At 43.0% G+C, this 16,959-nt stretch overlaps 2 protein-coding genes across 2 annotated transcripts; one reads left to right on the top strand and one right to left on the bottom strand.

Annotated features, from left to right (window-relative positions):
- Positions 1-44: 44 nt before the first annotated feature.
- mms19 (MMS19 homolog, cytosolic iron-sulfur assembly component) lies at positions 45-8,692 on the bottom strand. Its single transcript, XM_028407802.1, has 31 exons — positions 8,596-8,692; positions 8,109-8,157; positions 7,901-8,001; positions 7,740-7,825; positions 7,572-7,646; positions 6,118-6,187; positions 5,828-5,956; positions 5,674-5,735; positions 5,229-5,315; positions 5,074-5,148; positions 4,898-4,975; positions 4,648-4,786; positions 4,407-4,561; positions 4,256-4,331; positions 4,023-4,148; positions 3,847-3,928; positions 3,660-3,757; positions 3,420-3,578; positions 3,184-3,339; positions 3,000-3,099; positions 2,728-2,830; positions 2,570-2,647; positions 2,362-2,488; positions 2,167-2,273; positions 2,024-2,080; positions 1,754-1,940; positions 1,574-1,656; positions 1,324-1,488; positions 1,146-1,205; positions 949-1,049; positions 45-876 (listed from the first exon to the last, which is right to left on the bottom strand). Exons 1-31 carry the CDS (start codon positions 8,681-8,683, stop codon positions 846-848), a joined length of 3,090 nt encoding a protein of 1,029 aa, XP_028263603.1. The 5' UTR covers positions 8,684-8,692; the 3' UTR covers positions 45-845.
- A 486-nt stretch (positions 8,693-9,178) lies between these two features.
- Positions 9,179-16,224, top strand: ubtd1b (ubiquitin domain containing 1b). The gene is made up of 5 exons (XM_028407976.1): positions 9,179-9,334; positions 9,737-9,933; positions 13,344-13,571; positions 13,670-13,827; positions 14,120-16,224. The coding sequence occupies exons 2-5, from the start codon at positions 9,852-9,854 to the stop codon at positions 14,387-14,389; spliced, it is 738 nt and encodes a 245-aa protein (XP_028263777.1). The 5' UTR covers positions 9,179-9,334; positions 9,737-9,851; the 3' UTR covers positions 14,390-16,224.
- Positions 16,225-16,959: the final 735 nt, after the last annotated feature.

Genomic DNA, 16,959 nt, shown 5'->3' on the forward strand with positions numbered 1-16,959 from the left:
CACATAATACTTTTTACAATGTTTTTAAAAATGACATCAAGATCTTTTTTTGCGTAAATTACAAAGAAACGTTTTATTGACATTTTAAGATGGACGTGTTAAATATCGTCTTATTTCCTTGGCATAAGTAGATGCGAGGTCCTGTCAGTTGACCTTACTGCAATGATGAGTACATGGCAAACACTCGACACACTGTCCACAATACGTAAATCTTTGAACATTAACCTCAACATAGATATCGAATTATGTAAAATGCATCTTAAAATTTCACTCGTGTCGGATAGAAGAGCTTGATACATGTCACTCTGTGAGCAGAGGACAGTTGGCACATCCACATTCATCAGGTGAGAAGAGGCTGTCAGTGTCTGCGGGCTTCAGTGCTGCTCTCATTTGGCTACATCTGTATATGCAGTGGAGATCAATACAAAGTATGCTCTGCGTTAACTTTCTCTCATCATATAACAACTGCCACACTCACAGCTATTTATTGTGTTGATCCAATTTAAATAGTCACCTATGAAAAAAACTTTGCTCACATATGTAGAGAGAAGGAAAAATCCATGATATGTGTTGCATAATAACGCAGCAGTCACTTCATTCTTTTAACCACAGTCAGGTATGTGTGTGTCATTCATACGCTTGTGCGTTCATGAAAAGTTAAGACAGTAACAACAAAAACATTTTAGTATAAAGGGAAAGAAGATGGAGGATGAAGCAGGATGTTGGCGCGTTCAGAGGGAGCGGGTTGACTGCTCAGTTTACCCGAGGAGAGGGGGCTGTTGAGTGGACTGTACAGCTTTGATACGTGGTCCTGGAGAGCCTCTGAATGGGGTTGTGTTTGAAAATCACCTTCCCCCTGGACTTCCTAAGAGGAACCTGTTAAATAAGAAGCGTGTGAGCAAGGTTGAACTTTTCATGCCGTCTTAAATAGTAATAGCTGATTCTTACCACTCTCCTCTAGCCTTTACTGCCTCGTTCCTCACAAGTCTCTTCTTGTCATCCAGAGGCTGAGCCATCGCTTTCAGCACTCGGGCCCGAAACGGCAACACCTAGATCACAGATATTAAGAAAAATATTTATTACGGTCAAAAAGAAAAGGAGGGTGTAGGTTGAAAAGTTCAGTCTGACATTTTTTAGTGTTTTACCTCATGTACAGGGAAAAGTGAAAGGGCATGGATACACCGCAATGAGGCGATCCGGACACTCTGTGCAAGAAAGAAAGATGGTGTATATATTGTAATGAACAGCTCCACCAGAATTAAGCAATATCTTGGTATACTGTGCATTTCCCCCCTCCTTCTATCTCTGAGCTGCCTCACTAACCATGGCTGGACTGGTGATGAGAGCCAGCAGCCTGCTGACCAAAGCCTCAAGCTGCTGTATGAGAGCTGGTGGTGGGTTGATGAGGACAGGCTCCAGACAGGACAGAGTGGAAAGCTGGACGCCCTGATCGGGACACGACAAGGCCTCCAGCAGCAGAGAGAGGAGCTGGACAGGAACAAAAGACGTTCCATTACTCCTCAACATAGTTTAAAATCCTTTTGGTTATTGTTGTAGAAAATAGCTCGCTTACAGCTGGAAGTTCAGTGACTTGAACCTGCTTGGGCAGCTTATTAACTATGTTGGAGAGAGCCTTAAGGTAGTTTGACTTCTTCTCTGAAGGAGACACAGACGATAAATGAAAATACACTTAAAGGTTGAAATTTGATACGTGGCCTTGCGAAATCTAGACCAGGGTACTGTCATGTGCTACCTTGCGGTGCAGTGTTGAAGCCTTGGACCAACTTGGCTGAATTCTCGCTGAAGAAGCGCTGGCGGTACATGATGCGCACGTCAGCGTGGCAGCCGCGGTTCAGGACGTCAGCCGAGTCGTTCATCAGGAGGGAGAAGCTGTCGGCAGCCATCGGACCCAGATCGCTATCATCGAGCAGGGAGAAGAGCTAAAAGAGAGTGAGAGACAACATGAAAAAAGAAGTCTGGAAAGATTCCATCCAACACTGAAATATGACAACAGCTGTGCTACCTTGTCAGTCAGTGCTGTGCACAGAGGGTGGTATCTGAGGAGAAGAGCCTTGGCAACCTGGAGACAAAAACCAACTTCAGCTTCATACCTCAATAAGACAGTTATTAGTAAAGCAAGTGATGCTGAAACAGACTGACTCGTACCCAGATCATAAGTGTGAAGGCCTGAATGCGTACAGAGGAGGAATTAGAGTCCAACGTGCTGAACACTCTCTTCATTGTCCTCTGAATCAGGTCGTCAAAAGAATCGCCTGAAGAAGAAGTAAAAACATCACAGCAGCTTTTAAGTAGCTACACATTACAACTGGCTTTCTGATGAGCATCAAAGCACAGACTGACCCTGTGGTCTCTTGTTGATCAGGCCAGCAAAGCACTTAGCAGCAGAGGTGTATGAGAGCGGGTGGCTGCAGGTGTAGCTCATGTCCTCCAGCTCTGACAGCAGCCGGTCTATCTGCGGCACCTCCACCTGGACAACACCCAGCACTTTTTTACAACAAAGCATCTAGAGTTTTAGTAGATTTATTTAGGCGTTTAAGTTGAAACTTACACTGCGAGGTAGTGAACATACACAGCCAATGAGTAGGCAAACCATCTGAGACTGGCTCCATGAATCCCCCTGCTGCTTCTGGGAAAATTACACATGTCTCAGCGTCCACAGTGGTGCAAATAAATAGATGCATCTCAAACATACACACAAGTTCACACCTTGAGCAGCTGAATATGTGAAGGGAAGGAGTTGTCGGGCAAAAAGGACACGTCGCCATCCAGGAAGAGAGACACAGCCCTTGATGCAGTCTGTCCTGCCAACCTGATGCCACAAAACACCCAAAAGGAAACCACAACCTTCATGAAAGAAGTGCACTGTGCATACAAATCTCAGAGACTGACAAAAGAAGTGTGACAGAACGGAAAAAAGTATCTTCCGGTGTATTTTTAGTATTTAGATCAGTTATCAGACTAGTCAAACCTGTACTTACGTGGGCTGCAGCCTGGAGCAGGCAGTACTGATGACAGGAACCATAGCAGACAGAATCACCTCCTCTACCAGAGGACTACGCCCACCAGACGCCCCCTCGTCTGAAAAACATTCAACAGGAGGCCTCATAAATAAATGTTTCACCGATGTTTTATTGGTAGTGAGGAGAGCTGATCATTGCTCACCCTGCAGCGCTGCCTGCAGCGCCAGAGACAGCAGGCGCGGGATGATGACATCATGGAAGCATCGTCCTGTCTCCTCCGTGTCCTGCGCCTGCTTCGCTATCTTCTGAAGGCTTTGGCATGCCGAAACCACCTCATCCACCGAAAAAAGACCACCACCTGAAGTTAACAAGACAATACTGTGTCCTTTGTTTGATGCTATTTTGGTGGGAAGATCGGTCTCAAGTCAGGCTGATTACCTGTGTGTGCTGAACTAAGCACCTCCAGCAGGACAGGTGTGCTCTCCTGGACGACACTGGGCTGGGAGGAGATGGCAGCCAAGACAGACAGACACCGCTGACGCACTGCTTGATGGGAATGTAACTCAGAAGCTTCTCTATTGTCTCGATCCATGGGCTCTGAAAGAGGTTTTTTATTCAGATATATTAATGTAGAATAAAATCACTAATTATCAGATTTTTAATGACGATGATTATTACCGGAAAACATTTCCCTTTTTAGCCTTGGGATGAGTTTAGCGATGAAGACTGCAGGGTGCAGCTCTGCTAAGGCTCCGGCACAATCAATCACTGCAATACTGAAGTCAGAAACACACAACTTGTGTTTAGTTCAACTAATAAAACTAAATACACAAGCAATCACAGAGACCAAAGCAAGCATGTCCACCTGACTCTCTCATCCTCCTCAGTCAAGAGCAGTCTGATCATATGATCCACAGCAAGCTCAATATCAGAGTCTGACAGCAGGCCTACATAAGAGAGAGAGAGAGAGAACATTCATCTGAGCATAACACAAAATCTGACTCTGTCTTTTAGGGTGTACAGGAGGTTATTGCATCTCACCTGCTTGTTGTGCCAATGAGGTGAGCACTGAGGTGGCTGTGATCTGCAGACTGGAATTACTCTCAGACAGAGCTGAGAACACCATGCTGCACAGAGGCTCTCGGAAGGCTGAAAACACACTCTGTTCTGCAGTGGAGGGATGCACAGCCACAAAAAAACACACACACACACATAAATTGTAGTGAAGAGTGTGTAACAAAGGGGACGTAAACTTTCTTTTTAGGTTAGCTCACCACTGTCTGACTGGCAGGTTGTTACTGACTGGATGAAACGCTGCACCACCTCCAGTAAAGTCCGTCTGTGGGAACACTGCTCAGAGAGAGAAGCGTTATGATTATCAATAAATCTCTATCCACGAAACAGCCACTGGATGCCACATGATACCTGTGTTCTGTTGGTATACTGCTCAACTAGAGAAGGCATCACAGCAGCAGTTATGATGTGGCTTGCCCTCATGGAGGCGCTGCAAGCGGCCTGAAGCAGCTTTGCGCTGGGCCACACAAGCTTCAAGTCTGGCTCACACAGGTGATGCTTGCAGTCTGGAACCACATCACACATTCAGTTAGAAACAAAGACAGACTTATCACATTTATTGTTTTGGATTCTGCATAAAACTACATTTCACCTTTGAGAATAAGATCCAGGAAGTTGCTGAGGGAGTCCTCAGACTCAGAGGTGAGGACTGAGCGAGACAAACAGGAAGTGAGCGCGGTGAGAGTGGTGAGGCCTGCAGACTCAATCTTCTCACTGGATGTCTGAAACACCTACAGTGAAAGAACAGAGATGCTGATTAAAACAAGCATCTGTTCTAAATCTCCACAAAAAACATTAAAAGTTTTGTTAACATCAAACACATTTATGAATTTGTTCCAAACCTCTCTGCGCAGTGACGCCCACAGTCCCTCGAGGAATTCAGCCAAGTCCTTGTGTTCATATTGTGACACACAAGCAGTCTGACAAATAAGAAGTTGTATACAGTGATTATATGACCCCACTGCAGTTTTACAAGCTGGCAAATTTATAGGAAGGCTGCTTTTTAAAGCTGTCTCACCAGAGTCTGCAGTGAGTCGAGCTTCGCACTGGGTACGTCCGAGTCCAGCTTCTCAATGATGAGCGGTAACAGGAACTGTAAGAGTGCCGTGAACTTTAGAGCAGAGCCTGTCAGCGAAGTCTTCTCAGGAAGTTCCAAAATCAATGTTTTCCTACCTCTGCAAATTTGGGAGTCCCGGTGAGGACGGCCCTGAGCGCCAGAATCAGATCTTCTCTGGTGATGCCGTGGGGGTCATTGGAAGGCTGGGGTGGGTGACAAGACATTGAGGGAAGAGGGAAAAAGCAGGTAAAGAGGTCGAGAAATAACCAACATGGCATATGATTCAAAAACAAGATTCAAAAACACAAGATGAACATTTTAAGTGGTGAGAATTTGTGATGTTTTGGAGCAGCTGGATCATATAAAATGCTTCTCTCCAGAGCTGTAATCCTCTGTGACTACATACAAACTGCACATGTGCAGACAGGGAGGCGATCACTGTTTTCTACAGAGTTTGTCTGAGGTCACAGGAAGTTTGTGATGACATTTCTGTCTGCTTCACTCTCCTCTACTTTCATCAGTCACAGTGAATCTGAACCAGCTGCATAAACACAGACTCACCGGGGTGAAGTCGATGGGGAAATAGCAGGACGTCACTTCGAACAGCTCCTCCGTGAATTTACCTGAAGAAAGTAGCATGCAGTACAATAGATATACAAGTTATGCTAAGAAAAAATGTCAGAGAGGAAAGAGGAGACGCTGTATGTGCTCTCACCTAGATCGTATCCTCTGTGAATGATGTTTTTGGCAATCTGGAAGGCTAACAGAAGGTTGCGGGGATCCCTCTCTCCATCCATTGATTGGACAAAACCAAACACAAAGTCAGCTCCCAGACCCTTCAGTTCTGTGAGAGAGAAGTTTTACAGGTTAAATTCTTATGTTTGAACAACAGCCATGTGGGTAAAATTACACAAATCACTCATTTACTTCATTTTCTTTTAATTAGGGTACAAATGAACCGTGCTCCTTATGAAGCTCATTCAAACCTGCCTATCATCCTCTTACCTGACTCTCTGGTCTCCATGAGGTTAATGAGCATGTTGTAGACGCACGCTCTCTCTGCCAGCATCAGAGACTGGAAGGAAAAACAGATCATATGGACAACCAATGGCAAAGCATCTGTGTGAGACAGCTTTAGGCTTGTGCAAAATCGTATCATGTGCAATTATTCGTCAGAAAAACTGTCACAGATTAATATTTGCCACTTATCGATTACGGTAATTAGTGCCTCGTCATGATGACGCATTTTTGTGTGCGACGTACTCTCACCATCACCCGCAAGCGCACACATGTGAGCCCACGATAACAATAGCAGCACGTTCCTAACAGAGGTTCAACGTCTGTCACCATAGGCCGGAGTACGAAGAACGCCGAAGAAAGCGCAATGAGGACACAACGCCGGCTACAGCTGTAGTATATAGTGCGCGCAAGCATATCAGACATGCATTAGGTGTGAAGCGTGGAGTGTTGGTTGTTGCCATAGTAACTGGATGTTTGTTGTTATTAAAACAATAAACTGCGACTGGAGAAGCTGCCTCCCGATTTTTATTTAAGGACTCCACAGCAAGATAGGAAAACATTACAACAGCGAAGTCTCCTCCAGCAGATATAGGAAAGAATTCCACTCAGCCGAGAATCCGCGGTACGTTTAGTCTTTGTGCTCCTTACGACCAAACTAAGCACTGGAAGAACATAAGGCATGTTGATTTGCACAGACATACATTTAAATGTGGAATTGTCTGGTTTGTTTGTCATGTTTTTTCTGCTGCTGTTCTACAGTATGAGTGAAAACATGCACTAGTGTGCGACATATTCCAGTCACAGGTTAATTTGCACAGACACATTTTTTTAACTTGAAATAATCACTGATGTGACTTTTCTGAACGTATTTGTCCTGTTTAATTTTAATGTTGATATGCTGAACTGCTCTGTGACCTTAAGATAAGAACATTTGAAGGACAAAGTTACTAAATGTTTGCTTCATTATTATTTTGAAGCAGTTTGTGCATCTGTTATCAATACATATTTCAAACATGGCTGGTTGGTGCCTAATCACTACTTACCAGCTTAACCTGTTAGAATGAAGGAGTTAACTTGAATGATGATTCGTCTGTATCATTTTAGAACAATGTGGTGATTTAGAGTCAAAAACATGTAAGTGCAATTGTCACCAATTAATCGTTATTGGCTAAATGCCACAATTAATCATGATTAATTTTTTTGCCAATATCGCCCAACCCTAGACAGCTTTACCTACACTACATGCTTAATAAAAGAGGAAGTACAGAGAAAACAAGATCATCATCATCATAAGTGTGGCCCAATGATGTGTGGATTGGCACATATATCAATGCCTACAAAGACAATGCTGTTGTGCAATTTACTGTCACTATTTACACTAAAAACTGAAGCTGAGATCTGAGGTGATATTACACTTAAATCCAGCCTGATAATCTCACCTGTACATGTACATCCTGGAACAAAGACCTCAGCATGGACACTGCTGAGCCAGGAGGCAAAGCTGCACATTTGGTCTGAAAAACACACACAAAATCTGTCAATCGCTGCTGTCAAATGTCTCAAAACACAAACATGCTGAGCAAAAAACAAACGGATCACAGACTCACCAGTGCTCTGAGCCCCTGTAACACAGGAGGCGTGATGACATAATGGTCCTTCAGACGGTTTTCGTAGAAGGCAATGAGCAATTCCACTATGGGAAAATAGGCACAACTTATTTAGATGCATTTTTTAATTTGACTGTCAATAGAGTTTATGGAAGGCGTACCTTCTCTCTCTGCAAGCTCTCCGTAAATCTCCTGTAAAACTTCAGAGAGAAGCTGGACCCCTCTGGCTCGGGTTTGGGGCTGAGAGCTGGTCAGACTGAGTCTAGGAAGGGAAATAAAAGTAGAAATATATTGAATATAGGAGATATACATGTATTTACAGTTTCATACTTTTGTTTTGTTTACATTGTTATTAGAACATCAGCTTACCCAAGTGCTTCCACCAACTGCAGTATAGTAAACTGTCCATCTTTGACACCTGAAAAACAAGTTTATTGAACTATAGCTTCAATAAACAAACATACATAATCAGGTTATGTCCACTAGTTAACTACAGATTAACTAACAAGAGTTCAAAGGTAATGCTACAGGGTTCATATGGCTACAAACACAGCAGCTAGCAAGCAGCATGCGGTTACAAAACAACTTACTAGCATTTTATTCTAGCAGAATGACAGCACAATGCAACGCTCTCATTATGATAAATGTGCGCTGTTACGCTGTCACTGCGTAATTGTTGCTGTATCATGTGGTTGTTGCTCTGCACAGACAGGATGTTGTGGCGCTAAGTTAGCTAGTTCACCATCATGCCGTTGTGCGCATCATTGAAGCGCTGCACAACAGCCTCACAGCGTCGTCTTTTCAAGGGATATCTTTTATAAATGTGTCGAGCAACACGCGATAAACACCGATTTACCTTTTGCTGCATCTTTGGCCTTACTGTCCTGTAATCCGGAGACAAATTCCTCCACCAGAGACAGCACCAAGGTACTGTCCTCAGCCATCGTGTCCCCTGTAACTCCACTAAAACTACGCATGCGCGAAAAGTTTAGAATGAACCGCAAAACTCGCTAATTCAGCATTCAAATGTATAAAAATGATAATTAACTAGTAAAAAGACACCGTAAAATGAACAATTAGCAAGTGTGCACGTCACTTAAAATACAAGCATGTCGAATTTTCAAAGGAAACGAGCAATGTATTTTTTATTTTTTGGTGATGCATTCATGGACTATCCGAATTCCTAGACACTATAGAGCAGTAACAGAAAAAGTGGATTTTTTTGTGATACACGTGATACAAACAGAGTCTTTTTTCAATTGGGGCGAACAACATTGTGTTTTTTTTACTGATATTAGTTTCAAATGGCTTAATATCACCTTCATATAATAGTTTTTTTTTTACGTCGGAAAGAATGATGATCTTTTTTGCTGTCCTTAAACTAGCACCTGCATGGCATGCGTGCTTACGTAAAGACGTAAAAAAAAAGTTCGGCGGCGCTAGCTCCCCGTCGCTAGTCACCTTTCACCAGCAGAGAGGGAAGTAAGGTTTGGGGATTTAAAGGAAAAAAAACACATATCTGGAGACAGCGTCCACGAGTTGAAGAACTGCTCCGTATCCTGGACTGGGAGAAACTGTAGCCGCCTACCGCTTTAGTAAGAGACTCGTCATGCAGGAATATGATTTCGAGTGCTTGGAAGTTTGTGTTTACTAATGTTAGCTAGCTGGTTGGCCCTGTTAGCTTGTTAGCGAGAAAGGTGCGCGCTGTTTGGACTACTGCTGCTGCTGCACAGCAACATGCATAACTAACCTATGTTTAAAGGTAATGTAGGATATATGCTAACAGTTTAAACAAACTGTTGGCAGGTTCGTTTAAAATGTAGGTTTGGCTATGAAGCTATTGTAACTGTGGAACGGGCCAAGCGCTTGTGGGGTCGACCAAACAAAAACAGTATTTTTTTTAGGTAAAAAAAAACTTAAGTCACAGCAGTAAGCGTGTAGTAAGTCAGTGTTCTTTAACGCCTTCATCATTATTGCTGTTACGGATGACATATCAGGCTTGCAATGCTGTACCTGCGACCCATCTTCCTCATCGGACCTAGTTCATCGTCCTCCTACGTGATGGGCCCCCTGTTCAGCTAGTGGAAGGACGCAATCTATAGCCCGCTAACCATGGGAGGATGTGTGGGGAGATACTGGGACGGCTGGGACGACACACAGAGCCGAGGCTCATCCAGGAACGGTGGAAGAGGAGGTAAGTGTGTGTGTGTGTGTGTGTGAGCGAGGGCGAGAGAAAACAGTGTAACTGCAGGGCGTTTCTTTGAGCCTTAAAAGTTTAAAATCCACTTAAACCACTGGTGTATGTGGTTCTGACATCTTTGGCCAGTTCATGTTGTAAACCATGCCATGACAAAAACATCTGCTCTGTCTGTACACACATTAAGCTTTAGACTGTCTCCAGGCATATTTTACTTAAAATACATCTCAAGTTCCAACTTGTGATTGTGTTTCACAACCTTGATGAACTTGATTCACTGTTTGGTACTTTTGGGGCAATTTCCTGTGTTTCATACATATCATATGTTGATTAACAATAGTGATCATTTGGTAGACTTACAAATACTGAAGGGGCCTGATATGGGAAATTGCACAACTGCAAATAAAGGGGAAGGATGCTGGCTTTATGGCTACAGCTTGATGTCACTTTACATGTGTTTGTCCTATGTGTAGAGCATGTAAAGTTTATCACTGCTTTGATTGTCCCAATAAACAAAGCTGGCAAGTTTCCCCACACAATAATATAAGTGTTGCCACTGACCCAGCAAGCTTGTTGGCTGAACTGCTGTTCTAAAAGTGTTAATGTGATACCCCTGTGAATGCTTCTTTTCAGTGCCAGCAGAGTAGCAGAGGTTAATCAAGGTTGCTGATATGTTGCCTTCAGGGACTTTGAGTTGAGTCCCATTTAGTTGTGTACCGTCTCAGAGAATAACATTCTTGTTCTGAAGATAAACACTGATCATCTGCCGCATTTTATTCTGTCTTTGATAAAAAACAAATGGAATCTGCATTGTTGTCTCAGCACTTAGTGAGAATAAATGTTACATTTACAACCAGACTAAACTGAACACAAAGGCGCCGTGCAGCTGATTTGGCAGACATGGTGGATTTCTGCATAGTTTCAACCCCAGACAAGAATGTCGGTGACCTTCTATGTCGGATAACGTGACATAAAAATGTTTACTTTTTATTGGATGATGAGATACGTTACAGGCTTAATTATAGATTAATTGTTTGACTTATTGGTGAAATTATTAAAAGAGTGATTTGCCTGCCTGCTCAGATTTCAGGCATATTTTTAGTGTATACAATGTCATTGCAGTTCAGTTGCCTTTATAGTGACTCTTTAGGAATCTAAATGTCTGTTCTTCATTTAGATGCAGGTTCTTTGTTTGTGTCTGATGGAAAGTTTTTTTTCCAGCAGACACAGCCTCCAGTTTACACCAGAAGGGACAGGCGGGTTTTTTTAGATTGATTCCACATTTGTTTGTTTGAAAAGGGGGAACTAGCTGAGACGTTTTTTGGCTTCTGTCCACATGGCTGCATCCTTAATGTAACATCTATTATAGATTTTAAGGAGCCAGTGGGACCTTCGTAATAATTTGTCTTTCCTTGATTTTTGCCTGTGAAGCCGTCATAGCTGAGAATTCCCCGGTTTACGGTAATTTCCTGCCCTGAATGGTATCAACAGACACTCCCATCTAGGCTTCCTTCAGAAACAACAGGTCACATCTTGTCCTGCTGTATCATTGACGGGCTCTTCTAACGGGATGGTTTCTGCTCCACATGCCCTCTTACAAGCACGCAGCCAGATGTGAAAAGGAGGTCCAATTAGACTGTTCACCTCTGCACATACACGGGATTGGTCAATACTACTCTGTATGGAGTCTGACTTAATCTCTTTAGTTGCAGGAATCTGACGTCACCCATGTGTTGATAAGATGGCCGGCGTGTGTTTTGTTGGTTCAGTCCCTGTCCAATTAGAATGGGGCGAACTTTCCGTCGTTCATCTGACATTTACTGGTGTTTGTTTTTAGAGAATCAGACTCTCAATCAGACATTTATTTCCCTCATGTGAAGAGAATGTGTGAGGCTGTTTAACATCTTTACAAGGCTTTTAGCAGCCACCTGTAGCTGTTGGGTGTGTGTTGTTTTTTGTTTGCATGCTGAAATACAACACAGAGATGGTCATACCTCGTGTATGACTCATTTCCACAGCGCTCATAAATGCAGCCTGCTTCACTGTAGCCTCATCACGTGGCTTTTATGAAGCCAGAAGGATGAAAACACCCAGATATTGCTTCATGTGTCTGTAATGCTTCATTTTATGTGTCAGTTTGGGTACAGCAGGCCCATTCTTTGAATTTCTTTCCTTTGTTACTGTCTGCTTTTGCAAAACCACACATATACACATGACTTTTATATGTGCCACTCCAGAACTCTAACCACGGTGCTTTTTTACTCTTCAGGCATGTAGTTTGAGTGAAAACACAATGTAAACAACAGCAGTGCACAGAGAAAGAAAATTACAAAGACAAAGCTATGATTAGCTCTGTTTATTTGCCTAGCTCCTCTTTTTTTAGGATTTAGGTGTCTGCTGTCCCACATCTGCTTGTGGTGTCTGTACAGCATCATGAAATGACTGTGTCAGTCAGAAAGAGGGGAAGGAGTAGTCACTAAAAATCCATTTTTAAAAAATGTCTCTGTTAAAGTGCAGTAAACTGACCATGTGGAAATATGCTGTTTGTTTTGTGTTATAATTAGAGAAGCAATCTTTCACATATCACTATCATCACCTAAATGTCTATTACTACTTAGTAAGAAAGCCCCCTTTGCTTCATGTGGGATTTTTTTTATTCTCTTTTAGTGCTAATCCTACACCAGCCCAGATCCTCCGAATTACTCCTCCGAAGCCACCCGTACTATAAATAATTAGTTTGAAAGAAAGACAACCTCTTGGATGTGTGCTGTCTCTTTTACACTGCTCTTCATTTGTTGTCACTTCATTCTCCTACAATCACTGCAGATATAGTCTATAGCAGGTTTAATAATTCTGGAGATTCAGCTGCATAAACTGATGCAGCGTTTAAACATTTTTTAGGGGATCTAAACTGATTGAGGAACATTATCCCCTCAATGACTGGTATAATAAATAATTGTGATATTTATTGATGGGTCACCTGTCCTGATCCTGGCCTCTTGTGTTTCTGTGACCTTCATGTATTCCCCTCCATTCCACTGAGTGCTCTCCTGGCCCAGGTGTGCTTTGTGTTAATATTGAATGGTGGGAAACGCAGGTACGGTTACATAGACAGATATAGGCTACACATGCTTCATGCATATTGCAAACTCTGAATGACCTCCTAATTTTAGATTCGGATGACATGTCAGGGTGGGGATGTTCTCTATCTCTGGTAACAGCTAGCATTTCTGCCTGCTAGCAGCTCTGTTTATTACCATTAAGAGAAAGTTTTTTTTTCCTTAGGTACAGAACTGATTTCATTTGAATTGATTTCATCAAAACGTGTTGATTCAAACTAAGAAATGATCACATATGTTCATAGATCGGTCAAACAGTGATAACAGATCCACCTCTACCAATCACAGGACGTAATGAGCCTCTGAAAAAAGATCGCCCTAAGTGGAAGAGCGACTACCCGATGACGGAGGGCCAGCTAAGGAGCAAGCGGGATGAATTCTGGGACACGGCGCCAGCCTTTGAGGGCCGTAAAGAGATCTGGGATGCCCTGAAAGCAGCAGCTGTGGCTCTGGAGTGTAATGACCATGAACTAGCCCAGGCCATAGTGGACGGAGCCAGTATCACACTGCCACATGGTGAGGACAGAGAACACACACGGCATACACAGGCATAAACAGACACGTTTGCACTGACTATAAATCCACGCCACGCTTCTTTGACATCCCTTTCGCAGGTACTCTGACAGAGTGTTATGATGAACTTGGGAACCGCTACCAGCTGCCCGTCTACTGCCTGGCACCACCTGTCAACCTCATCTCAGAGCGTAGCGACGAAGACACCAGTGACAGCCCTGAACCTCCAGTAGCACCCAAGAAAGAATTCCAGCTTAAGGTACAACAATAATAACAAATCCTAATAGATGTAGGTGTCTCATTTGTGTGTTAAATGACCACTGTAGCTAAACTCTGACCGTGGCAATACACATATGAGGATAACATGTGCTGAGTAGGAACAATTTATGTAATTACAAGTTTGAGATGGTGTGTAAGTAGTAACCAAGCTACAACAATACCTTGTGTATCACTTCCTGTCACATCCTCCGAGTTGTTGCCATAGAACGCTCTATCAGTACCACATAGCTACCAACTGCTATGCAACCTTTGTTGATTGTTGCAATCTGTAGGTACGCCTGTCCACAGGAAAGGACCTGCGTCTCAGTGCCAGCATGGCTGACACCATAGGTCAGCTGAAGAAGCAGCTGCAGGCCCAGGAGGACATCGATGCCATCCACCAGCGCTGGTTCTTCTCCGGAAAGCTGCTCACAGACAAGACGCGGCTGCAAGACACTAAGATCCAGAAGGACTTTGTGATCCAGGTTATCGTCAACCCGCAGGCCCTCCGAACCCCAAAGCTGTCACCAACCACCGCTGCCTCCTCGCCAACATCTGAATAACTGATGGCGGGGTGATGCAGTGGGTGGCAGACCCTGAAGGACCAGATGTGCCTCCCAATGCTGGAGTCTTTTTTTGACAACAACTGCTGTTACTGAATAAATAAAAAATCTGTGGTAAAAAAAAAGTTTGGAGCCGGAAAACATGAGGGAGAAACTCAAAAGTGCTGCTTTCTTTGATGAACAATTTTAGATTATTGTGGTCTGCCAAGCTCTGTGAGCGACCACATGAACTCTGGAAATTCTCATCCTCTGTGAACCACCTTGAATTAAAGCAGAGATCCTCATGTGGGCGTGGCGGTGTGGACTCCGCCCCTGCACTAATGCTAACTTAAGTGCCAACAGAGGAAATGCAGCAGTTCTAAAAGCACATATCTGCTACGACACACACGGACTCTCTTTCTTCTCCAGGCTCACAGGATTCGACGGCACAGAGCAAGATGCTGAACTTACCTTTTTGTTTTCTTTTTCTTTCCTTTCTTTTACTGAGGAAGTAATGTTAACTGAGCTTTTTTGCACATTTTAAGATTATAACTATACTTTTGTGGTAGTTTGTGTGCCTTCTACAAAACAAACAAAAAAGGGTCCTGAAAAATGCTACTTTTACTGCTAGGCTAAGCCTTTACTGTTAGATCAATCTAAGCTAAAACTGCTGCCTTTTTATTAAAAACAAAAAATAATCATAAGTCCTGCAGACAAATCACATTGTATGTGTGTGTGTGTGGATGGACAAACGTTTGTCACATCTGATACATTTCAGTTTGAGTGTTCAATCATAGCTCATGTCTTCATTTTGTCAGGGGGAGGAGGAATACGCATGCACAAAATATTGTCTTAACAGCGGGATTAGTGACAGTTTATTGACCCCAGACCACCAGGAGGGAGCCACACAGCCCCTTATGTAATCAGTGCAGTTGCTTCTAGCTCGATGGCCTTTTTTTTTTCAACCTCCTGATGAATGTAAAATTATTTTTCTCTCATTCACTTTTCTTGATGCAGTTCTGAAGAGAAATATCTGTTGTGTTTGTTGTCATATTTCCTTCACCAGCATACTGACAGCTTGGAGCAGTGAGTTAAAAAAAAAAGTTTTTTTTATATAGGTGAAACCAGCAGAACTAGTGACCCCTACTGGAAATATTTTGTATTGGTTAATATCAAGGTTATAACTCATATACTTCCTTCTGTGGCTCTAAAGGGCAGCTTTATCACAGAGCTCAGATTAGAAGTCCATCATATTAGAAGGGTGGAGTTTTAAATAGATGGGAGGAGTTATATAGGCTTGCTGTCCAGTTGCACTGTGGGAAATGTAGTTTGTATTTGGAGCTCGACGTCTTACAATCAGTATATTGTCCACACGTCCCCTGACTGTATAGAAGTGACACACTACAGTGCTGGAATGCACTGAAATCTTAACGGGACAGCGTGCTAGGCTTCGTTCTCACTCACTGCTCCTGCAGCGTAATTCTCCGGCAGCGTTGTGAACACATCCACGTCAACAACGTTCATTCTGTTCTTCTGTCTTTTTGCTTTCCCTTTAACTGTGGTTCTTAAAGGGACATTTCATAATCATCATATGCAAACTTGAATGAGCATTTCTCTGTATGTGCAATACAATAGACGTAGACCTCACATCAGTTTTCTGATTCTGCAGATTTGATAGTGCACTAGCTGTGAGTATTATCAATGTCAGACTCCAGGTACAAGCCTGTGTGTCTGTTCAGCACCTGACTGTGTAGTTTTAAATGTTCATATTTGTGCTCCTTCACCACTGGCCTCTGATGGGGCCCTTGTCTTTTTTTTACAGCGTGAACACCATTAAAGTGTCTTTTCCCAGTGTCCATTTAGCATTCTGCCCTGCTCGCCTCAGCTGTGAAGGAGTGTCACTTAGCCTCAGGGTGGGGAAACGCTCTGCTGACTACTTCGTCAGTGGCGTTTCTTGTTACAGCATCCTCGCATGAAATTAGCCATGGGGTGAGTGTTTGTCCATGTTTTTCTGATCACGTGCATCCTCGGTCTGTCCTTTTCAAACCATTGTAGCATCAAGCATTGGTGTTAAAGGGACTTCATCAAACTACAGTGTGAAGTGGAGGCATCCCCTTTTTATAAAGTGCAGTAGCAACTAGCAAAACAAGTCCCCTTCCAATTAGTAATGAGGAGAATGACTTGCATAGCAGGTGTAATGTGGGAGAGTGGAACACCTGTAGGAGCATGGCCTTATGTTAGCAAATGCTCCAACAGATCTCCCGTCCCCTTTTTCATATCTCAAATTTGAATCATCGTGAAACACAGAGGTCAGGACAGTTTTAACAGATCTGTCTTATCTTTGCTGTTTGTCAGATGGATGCATCATGTCAGCATTTGTTTTTTGTTGTTTTTTTGGCTTCTTAAAATGCTGTGAATATCACCTCTGTTGTCTCCTGAACTACTTCACCTCCATTAGGATTTTTTTTTAGATCACTGTTGAAACACAATAGTGCAAATGATCAAGTCAAATTTATGCAAATTTAAATCATTTCAAGGATGTTTCCACCACATTTTAGAAGCTTGTTTAACAGCCTCTTCATTCATTCACT

Source organism: Parambassis ranga, chromosome 6, assembly GCF_900634625.1.
Source record: "Parambassis ranga chromosome 6, fParRan2.1, whole genome shotgun sequence".
Classification (NCBI taxonomy): Eukaryota; Metazoa; Chordata; class Actinopteri; family Ambassidae; genus Parambassis; species Parambassis ranga.